We start from the raw sequence: 10,832 nt of genomic DNA on the forward strand, positions 1-10,832 counted from the left end.
AAGTAATATATAAAGTTTTTAGATAATAATAATTATGTATATAATAAATATAACTCGTTTGTATTATAACTAGTATTAAACACGCAAGTTACATCGATTAAGTTTAATTTTAATAAAAAAAATTACTATTTAAGCTTATAGTATGAAAAATTTGTTAATTTATTTTTTAATTTTAAAAATAAATTAAAATATCATAACATTATAAAAAAATTTATTAATCTGTCTCTTTATTAAATTTAACTATTAAATATTTTATATTTAATTTTTATAATTTTAAAAAATACATTAATTAGTCTTTTAAATTTTTAAAAAAGTCTAAATTTAACTGTTAAATATTTTATATTTAATTTTTATAATTTTAAAAATACATTAATTAATTTTTAAAATTTTTAAAAAATCTATTAATTATTCTCTTAGAGATTTTAAATTTATTTATAATGCTTAACGATTAAATTTAACAGAAATATTAATTAATAAATTTTTTAAAATATTAAAAATATTTTAATATATTTTTTTAAAATAAAAGAACCAATTAATAAGTTCTCTCATAATATAAGAACTAAATAACACTCGCTTCATTTTATAATTTTTTGCTATCTTATTTTTTATACATATTAAAAAATATAATTTTTTTATTAATTTTTTAATTACATTCATTTTAAAAATATTTAATTTTATTAAATATTATAAAAAAATTAAATAGAATTATAATAGTAAATTTATATATTAGTATATTATTAAAAAGAAAAGTGAATAATAATTTTAAAATAATTAAAAAAAATAAAAAAATTTTATGAGATAGAGAAAGTAAATTTTTCTTGAGATAATGACTAAATAAGTTTTCAACTATTAACGTTTTAATAGTTAAACCTTAGCTATAAAAGTTAAAACCTCAAACTATAAAAAAGTTAATTAATATATCTTTAACCAATTAAATTTATTTATATTTTATCGTATCTCTTATTTTAATCGGTATAAAAAATTAATATTTTAATATAATTTAAATAAATAATTATTAAAAATATTTTAAAGTTTATCAATTTTAATAATTATATTTTCAATTTATTTTTAATAAATATATTTTAAATTAGTTTTTAATTTTAATTCAATTAATTTATAATTTAAGATTACACATTTTTAAAAACTGATAATTCTTTTATCTATTTTTTATATTGATAAATTATAATTTTTTTGTATTTATCTATTTCTTTTATATTAAAAAAATTTAAACGTATATATATTTAAAATTTTAAATTTTGAATAATAAAATCAAATTTTTTAATTTATGATAATTATAGTAAAAATGACTAAATTAAATTTATATAAAATAATAATAAATTATAATATAGTCCTTAAAATTCTATTTAAATAATAAAAATTTTTAAATACATATTATTATTACAACAATATTATTTTTTAGTAATCTCATTATTCACTCCCATTCTCACTATTATTTAATATTGTAAATACTGATAAAAATTTAAAATATAAAAAAATAAAACTTTATAATTAAAAATATTATTAATAAAAAATAAAATTTTTTAAATATAAAAAATATACACATAATTTATAATATTGAATATAAACATTTAATAAAATATTTTAATATATATTATTTATACATAATGTTTAATAATTAAATTTAATATAATTTACGATTATAATTTATATATAGCAACAAATTCAAATTCGCCCGCAACTATATATCGAGGCAAATAAACACATTTCAAAATTTTTACCAATTTAACCCAGTTTGTAGAAATGGGTAAATAAGGTCTCCTCTTGTCGGAAACACAACGTGTGAAGTGCACCGCAAGGAAGAAGGGTGAAAAACTTATATATTCTACAATAAAATATAATAGTGGAGAGAGATGACATTACTTTTCAAAAAAGTGAGGCATCCATCAACAAATAAAGAATCTATTGATGCGCCTTATTTTCTCTAACAAATAATAAAGCCTCCACTCCAGTGTGCTGAACTTCTGACTTTGGACGTCAATGACTTCTCTGTGCTCCGATTAGCTCAGTAAATTAATGGAGATACTATATTAGACAGCTTTGGCTTCCCCTTATCATCGTCGTTGCCCTTTTTTTTTTTTTTGGGTAACGAAAGGGAGCTAAAAGCTGAAATACAAGAAAATCTCAAATTGCAAACACCTGTGATGTCTTGGATCAAACTAGGACTTAGATCATCTGGCAGCCTCTGCATGATGTGCAGACCTGAAATAAGCAATGAAGCCATTTTTGCCAACCACTCAGCACAACCTTTGCCTCTTGAAAAATATGCGTGAAGAATATATTAAACTTACAGGAGTACTCTTTACAACTGTGGACACATGAGCTGGCACGGCCCCTCCAATATCTGGAACTGGGGCGAGTCTTGAAAGTCCAAAATCAGCAACCTTTGCGTTATAATTGGAGTTCAGCAATATGTTGCTTGCCTTGATATCTCGGTGGAAAATTGGAGGATCAGCTTCCTTATGCAGCTAGAAGATGCCTTTCGCTGAACCCAAGGCAATTCTCAATCTCAATCTAAAACCCAGGGGTTCTTTAGATTTGGCTGTAATACCATTCACGTATAAGATTAATCAGTTAAAGGGTTCATCCATCAGTACACGAAAACTTAAAATTGAATAGTAGATTTCATATAGAAAAGAAAAAAAGATATGCACTTTAGCCGACTCTTGCTTACAATTTTCATAGGCCAATAAGCACAGAAAGGGAGAAATAGGAGACCAGAAAGTTTATCTCTAAAGGCGCCGCCATTTGACATAAACTCATAAACCAACATCTGCAGGAATAATGGCAACCATTTTAAGCTTTTCTCAAATGACAATTTTTAACATCACTTGAGCAGCATGCCTTACCAAGTTTGCACTACTGTCTGAGAGGTTGTAACAGATTTGTTAAGGCTTTTACTCCCACGTGGTTGTGGGATAAAATTGTGGTTTTTGAATTTTTGAGGCTTGCAGCAATGTGAGAGAGAACAGAGACTTACACCTCCAGCTTATGGGAGCTACTGAGGAGATATATGGTACCGTTTTCTGATTCGGATAAAAAAAGAACCTGAACTTTCCCCAATGTCTCCTAGAATCCTCCAATCTAATAGAATTGAGTTCCTAAGTGGATGAAAAACAAAGTTTAATATGGGCTAGGCTGTTGGCAGGACTTGATAAATTTAAGTGAAAATGTGAGACTATAAAGGTGGAAGTTAAAAAATTTGGAAAATGATATTCCAGGTACCTGTTCACCTTCTTCATCACCATATCCAACCAAAGAAACGAGATTCCTATGATGCAGCCTTGACAACAATTCTATTTCAGTTAAAGACTCCTTTTCACCCTGTAAGAATGCTCCTGAGCACGTTTGATGGTCACAACTGGGCTGTCTTATAAACTTTTCCATATCCTCCTTGACCAACTTGTGTGGAGCTACTAAACTTGTTGGTAGCCAAGGCCAGTTCAGTATAAGTAAAATCCTTCGCACCATCAATTTTCATTGAGGCTTTAGATGCTATGCACAAAAAGAGGCACATGTTAGAGATCGAACTGTTCAGACTAAGATTTTTATTTTCAAACTCTAAAACAGCATTGCACATCGATTTCAGAAAATTGTATAATCAAAACATATTTGTTTGTCATCCAAGAATAAACAACACAGAAAGGACACTAAAACTGCAGAGCATTAACCTAGTACTTAGAAGGACTCCTGAAAAGACAATTATTTACACGAACTGTCCATTCATAGGAATAGGAAAACTCACTATGATGTCTTTTTGAAATTGCACGATAGTCCCTCAAATGGTAGCTCCTCAAATAGACCCTCATAATAAGAAGTGAAACAATTACACACAATGCAGCTGTACGGCAATGGCACCCAGTATTATGCCAACCAAAGCACCCTTGCCTGTACCAGATGAAGATGATGACAAAGAATCACTGTGACACCCGGGAACCATAAGGATAATTATGCAACAAGTTCATCACATACTTCTGTAGGAGAAGAAAATGTACCAGATACATACCACATTTAAACTCATTCTTAAATTTAACTTTGTGATACTTCAGTTTCATTATAGGTTATACTCCATAGTAAAATACTACTAACAACATCACTGCCATAGCAAATGTATGATATGCATGGACAAGATGAAGTGAAAATAACACCAACCAGATATGCTTTATCCTCGATTTGACAAACTAAACACAACTTAATAACACATTTCCACATTGATATTAGAGGCATGCTTCAAATATGCAACAATATAAATGCATTGTCACAAAATTATATGTTGGGCATAGAAATTAGAGAATGCCTTCTAAGATTATTTAACAAGTGTGAGGTATTCCTGGCGTTCACAATGCAAATAAAAAGATATTCTTTATGTTAAGAAATAAGTTCATAACTTCATACAGATTACTTTTTTCTAGGGAATTGTTATTAGCTACAAACATAAGCAAAAGAATCAGATAAAACTTCAGCCAATGGCTAATAGTACTGGTAGGTCTTCACAATTCTTGAGCACATTACGAGGTTCTATTTAATCTCTAGAAAAATTCAGGAAAACATAACACCAAAAAGTTCAAAAAATTTTATATTTATACATACATAGATTCAATAAAATAAGAATTATTTTCATGATAGTAAAAGTTGAGACAAACCATTATTGTAAGGGTCCAACAGAGGGAAGTATGGAAGTTCATAAGGACCAAATATGTCACTATCAGGAACGTTCCATCCAGTTAACTTGCTCATGATATGCAGAACCTCACTTGTATTAAACACATGAGAACTCTTGTTGCTAGCATCATTGACAGGAAATAGCTGCAACAGCATTCTCAATCTAGGTCCTACAAAAATGGAGGTGACTTACAGAAAAACAGAGCCGCAAACCCTAGTCATTCACCATTAATAGGAACAGATTTCAAAGAAATTTGTAGAATTTGGGAAGAACCACCGAAGAACTTTAAGGAACCATAACAGAGTCGCAGTTAAACCTTATCCTGGTTATTTGAAGAGTAATTTTCCATTGAGAAATTTTGCCTCAATCTTTTAGGATGGGTTTCCACTTCTTGGTAGCTGGATCTGCCATCAGCAATGACACTGGTCTTATTGCTGCAGTAGTAGCCTTTGCTGCTTCTCTTATTCTTGCTATTTGTTTCTTTCAATTGCCCCAGAATATCTGGATTGGTTGCTCCACATACGTGACGATTGCACCAGTTCACCTCATCTTTGGCATATATCAACTGGAATCCACACTTTTTTACTTTCACCTTTACCCTCTTCATTGAATTTGAATCCCAACAGATGGCTTCAGCTTCGAAGTTGAATGATGCCTCATTCACATGGTAACAATTCTGTTTGAGCCAATCATTTAAATCTAAAGGGGAACGGTGATGGCCTCCATACCAAAAGAACACATGTTCTGATTCATATTCAGTCTCCAAATCACAAATGTATATTCCAAAATTGGCTATTTTGTTACCATTACTGTTTCTGAAACTACTTTCACATTCCAAGTATAAGTGATGAAGTGTCCCCACGACAACAGGAGCCTCAAATTCTAGAATAGCACAAAAAACAAAATCCAGGAACATATCATTGAAACAACCAGGAGGCAATGAAGTAGCTACTGAATTTCCTGAGCTTTCATAGCTCAACCACTCTGGAATTTTGCTTCCAGCTAAACTAACAATAAAATATGCAATTTCTTTATCAACTTCTTTGAAAATCTGTCATAGAAGGATAGGAAAATAAATAAATAAGAGTTAGATCTTAATATAGGGGGAAGAGAAAGTGAGAGGAAGGGGAGGCTTACATTGATAGCAATAGCTAGTTCTTCAAATTTCCGGAGAGCATCTGCCATTATGTTGGAACGTGCAGTTTGGTCCAAATTTACACAATTACAAAAGTTAAAAACATAACGGTAGTCCTCCCAGGATCCTTCAGGATATTTTATTGGTGGAATATATGAAGCAGATACTGCTGTTTGGAGTCTCTTGCAGTTGTTCAGACTCAGCCGTCTTAATAATGGCAAAGAGAAACTGTCAGGGGGGCTTTCTACTAGTGCAGTGCCATTTAGATACAGCTCCCTTAAAGAGCATAAACCATACAAAGGAGGCAATTCTTCAAGATTTGAACACCCATTTAGACGTAGCCTCTTAAGAAGTTCCAATTTGCAAATGCTACTTGGAAGACTCTTGAGCCTTTCACATCCCACCAAACTCAACTCAACGAGTGAGGAGTGGCAGCCAATTGATGAGGGCAATTCTTCCATTAAAGTCCCATCAAATATCAATGACTCCACATTTCCTATTATCTCTGGAAGCGTGATAAGATTCAAGTAGCCAATAAGATCAAGGAAACAATTATTATTGTAATTTTTTATTCTTGGAACACTTCTAAGATTTATGAAATGTCCCGTACGTAAGAGGTTGAGATTGTCAAGGAATAGGATAGACTGAGACCACTCTTCCAATCCAGAGTACCGTACTTCAAATTCTTCTATGCCTCTCGGAATTTGTGGAAAAATCTTCAAGTTGCAGCAGTAAAAGAGATTTAGATTCTTAAGAAATTTCAACTGTTTGAGGCTTGGAAGACTTCTCAACTCTTTGCACGAACTTAGATAAAGGGAATTGAGTCTTCCTAGGCACTGAATGGATGTGGGAATCTCAATCAAACTCTCACAACATATAAATTTTATGCTTTCCAGGTTTGTCATCAAAGAGAAATCAGGAAGTTTTTTCAAGTGCACTGACCGAGAAAGATCTAGTGATTTTAACTTTGGAAGCGACTGCACAAGACAAATACACACATTTTCAATAATCTTTGTAATAACATATATATATATATATAAGTTCTATTTTTTCCTCTTATTTTTCCTAATTTTTTACTCTGCACTTTTAAAGTAAAAAGTACAATTTAATTTGTTAAAATAAAATCTAAAAGTTAATTGAATAAAAATCTAATTAAATTGTAACTATTATACATTTTTAGCTATCAATAATTAAAATTACTGGAGATGAAGAATTCAATTTAAAGAAAATGTATTTTTTTATTATGTTTCCAGATCATACAAGTAGCTAAAATACATAAAAAGATTTTCATACTTATAAATGAATTTTGTCTTGAAAACTTCTCCAAATAGATATATTTTAAAGCTTAGTCATTTTAAAATAGGTTAATCAATTTTCTTGATTTATGAATTCAAAGATATTTTCTTTATATCTAAGGGCTTGTACAATATTTTTTTTTTAAATTTATGCAATTATAATAAACAAAAATAAAAACAATGACAGATATATACATGTAAAGCATACCTTAGATCCGTTCCATAGCTCTTCAGCTTTGCTTTCTGGCATAATGAGATGAACAAGATTTTCCAGGGAACGATCTAATGGCAAAGACTTGAAAGGGTATTCTTCCCAATGAAGTAAACTCAACTTGTTAGGAAGACTTTTTATATGCTTTGATGGACCATGTTCAATTATGAAACTGCTACCTTCTTTCTTAAACCAGGGGAAACTCCAATAAAATTTGAGCAATCTTAAGTTGGGTATTCGTGAGAAGACTGCAGGATTCAAATATACCCTTTCAGTTTCAGACATGTCCAAAAATAGGCCTTCCACTGCTTTATTTGCCTAACAATCAACAATGTAGAGAAGAGAAAGTTATAAATCAATATTCAGTAATTTTCTTTTTCCTTTTAAATGATATCATAACTTTTCTATACATATAAAACTCCTTGTCTTACTTACCTTATTAGCTGTGGCCAATATATGACAGATATCCTTAGAATTCCATAACCTATTACCCTTCCTCCGAGCAATATCTTGACCCATTTCCACTATCAAATCATGCATCTCTAACTTATTATTCACAATGGTTATGAGACACATGTCCATTAGACGAATTATTCCCCAATGTGAAGGAAAATCAAAACCATTTAGTATTTCTTCTACCCAGATTTTGTTATATCCTTTGAAGAAACATGCAATATCTAGAAATATGCTCTTCTCAATTGGATCTAAATCATCATAACTTATTTTTAAGACTTTCATAATGTTGCAGTCAGGAAATCGCTTTAGTTTATTCAATGCAGTTTCCCATTCTTCTGGAGTCCTTTTGCACAAATAGGATCCCAAAACTTTGAGAGCTAATGGAACACCTTTACAATAAGTTTGTACCCTTTCGGACAGCTCTATATATTTCATGGGAGGATGCTTTTGTTTGAAGGCTTTCATACTTAATAGCTGAAGAGCATCGCTATCATCCAATCCCTTAACCTCATATACTTCATCAACACTGCTAAGGACTTGCTTGTCTCTACTTATTAAAATGATTCTACTTCCCAAACCAAAACAATCATCATCATGTACAGCTAAAGCATCAAGTTGTTCTGCATCATTAACATCATCAAGGACAACAAGAACTTTCTTTCTCTTAAGTGAATCCTTAATAAAAGTGGGTAGCACGTGGAGCATTTCTATCTTAATTTCAACCCCAGAGAGTTCAGAAAAAAATCTACTCCTCAAACCAAGTAGCCCAATTTTTTCTGATTCTTCCCTAACATTCCGAAGAAAGCAAAAACAATCAAATTGATTAAATATTTGGCTAACAAGAACTTCAGCTATAGTGGTCTTTCCAATACCACCCATTCCCCAAATTCCTATTACCTGAACATTTGTTGGGTTAATGCATAACAGTGATATAATTTTTTTAACATTTAAATCAATGCCAACTAAGCCAGTAGAAGCAGAAAAAGAGATGGGATACAACTTCTTCAGAATCTGGTCAGCAACTTCTTCACTTAATTCAGATTCAAGCCTAAAATAATAAAATCAAATCATGTATCAATTCATTCGAAAATAAAAGTTGAGGCAAATTATGACAAGACCTTATTCTTCTTGCAATATATAATAATTGAAGAATCCAGGCGAAATTAATTATGGAATTCCATAAGAAAGATATTTTCAAAATAAGGCCTCTATTATCAAGTCATTCTCAGAAATTGAGTGAAGACTTTTATGATCATTTTGTTGGTTTTAACTTCTTCATTGCAAACGTTATGCAAATTGAGTGATGAACTATGCAAAATCAGAGGTAAAAGAGTTACCTATAGTTGCTGGAATCCCATCCAGATAGATTGGCTGCTTCCCTTAAAGCATTACTCCATCTCTCCACCCTGTCTATGCTCAGCTCCTTACATCTTTCTTTACGTTTCGCAAATGCTTCTCCAAAATTTCCAGTCTGGTTTCTAACATCAGACGGATCTACATGATAGAAAATGGGTATGACAAATTGCCCCATTGTCTTCATGCACTCTAAAATCTTCAGGAGTTCGTCCAGGCACCATCGAGATGACGCATAGTTTTCCGAGAAAATGATGACTGAAATCTTTGATTCTTCGATCACTTTCAAGAGGGTTAAAGATATATCTTCTCCTCTTTCAAGAGAATCATCGATGAATGTGGTAATATTTTTTCGATTCAAAGCAGCATAAAGGTGGCTGGTAAAATTTGGGCGTGTATCAGCGCCTCTAAAACTAAGGAAAACATCATAGCTCGATTTAGAAGATGAATTAGAAGCCATTGTTGGGCAGCGAAGACCTGCAATATGCTGATGAAACTTGAGAGACTTAGAACAAAAAATAGAGTGAAAATTGAGTAAATGATAAATCTGAGAGAGGAGCTTTATATTATATGAATCAAAGCTTCATCCTCGTTGTTTCTGTGTGGCTTCCACGAAATTCCCATTAAAATTACGTACAATTTATAGAAATATTTTAATTAAAAATTTTATTTTAAATAACAAAGTATTATAAAATTAATTTACTTGAAATTTTATCAAATTATTAATTCCAAATAGGTGGAATACGAAAGAAGGCCACCCTTGGGACCCACAGTTTACTTCTTGATTTGATGCAATTGCCGTTGACTTCCGCCACTGCTCTAATTTCTCGGTCAAATGATTACTTGCTTCTTGTTTGGTTAAATTTTTTAAACTAAAATTTTGTGAAATTAATTGAATTTTGGATACTATTCATTTAAAGTAATTTTATTGTTTGATTTGATATAATTAAAAATTGTATAATTTAATTAAATTTCATATAATTTTATTTGATTTAATTTTAAAATTTAAATTCATTTATTTTCAACTCTTATATATATACAAAATTTTCTATTATATAAAAAATTTAGTCATAAAAAATTTACAATAATTAATGAACATATAAATCCACTATTCATGTCCTGCTTATACTTGTTTTCATAATAAGTTATCTTTATTTTGCAAAGTTTGTATGTGAATTAAATTTAGAAAAATTTATTATTTATTTAGAAAAAAATTTATTAATTGATGATTTGATTTTAAAAATATATTAAAATATTATTATTATGCCTAATTATTTTATTAATTTTAATCATTAATAATTTTATTATTAAAGTATAAAAAAAATTGATTTTTTTAGTCTTTTAATTTTATAAAAATATTTATAAAGATATTTTAAAATTTTCAATCATACTTAACTGTTAAAATTAATATAAAAACTAATAAATAAATTTTTTAATATTTCATTAATATTTCAATATATTTTTTAAAATTAACAAACTAATAAATAGATTTTTTTTTCTATTAAATAGACTAAATAATAATTTTTTCTAGGGTTTTTTATATATAATGGATGAATCAACAATTGTTGATGATTAAGAGTTACGATTGAAAGGTTAAAATGCTGACAACTGAACATTTAGCTGTGTTATTTTAAATTGTTTACTTTAAAAAGAAAGCTAAATTTCCAAAATTGATAACTTATAAATTGAGAACTTTTCTTT

The 10,832-nt window shown here is 29.7% G+C and overlaps 1 protein-coding gene across 5 annotated transcripts; it reads right to left on the reverse strand.

Moving 5' to 3' along the window:
* Positions 1 to 1,706: 1,706 nt before the first annotated feature.
* On the reverse strand, positions 1,707 to 9,744 carry LOC110607161 (disease resistance protein RPV1). 5 transcript variants are annotated; one of them, XM_043953591.1, is made up of 11 exons: positions 9,116 to 9,744; positions 7,758 to 8,826; positions 7,320 to 7,640; positions 5,819 to 6,793; positions 4,662 to 5,732; positions 3,764 to 3,906; positions 3,244 to 3,513; positions 2,868 to 3,119; positions 2,693 to 2,791; positions 2,310 to 2,560; positions 1,707 to 2,220 (listed from the first exon to the last, which is right to left on the reverse strand). In XM_043953591.1, exons 1-5 carry the CDS (start codon positions 9,589 to 9,591, stop codon positions 4,992 to 4,994), a joined length of 3,582 nt encoding a protein of 1,193 aa, XP_043809526.1. In that variant the 5' UTR covers positions 9,592 to 9,744; the 3' UTR covers positions 1,707 to 2,220; positions 2,310 to 2,560; positions 2,693 to 2,791; positions 2,868 to 3,119; positions 3,244 to 3,513; positions 3,764 to 3,906; positions 4,662 to 4,991. The 5 variants fall into 5 exon arrangements, with proteins under 5 accessions (XP_043809526.1, XP_021601938.1, XP_043809525.1 ...); XM_021746246.2 differs by lacking the exon at positions 2,693 to 2,791; XM_043953590.1 differs by having other exon boundaries at positions 2,693 to 3,119.
* Between the last annotated feature and the right edge of the window lie 1,088 nt (positions 9,745 to 10,832).

The sequence above is a fragment of the Manihot esculenta genome, chromosome 18 (genome assembly GCF_001659605.2).
Source record: "Manihot esculenta cultivar AM560-2 chromosome 18, M.esculenta_v8, whole genome shotgun sequence".
NCBI classification, from domain to species: domain Eukaryota; kingdom Viridiplantae; phylum Streptophyta; class Magnoliopsida; order Malpighiales; family Euphorbiaceae; genus Manihot; species Manihot esculenta.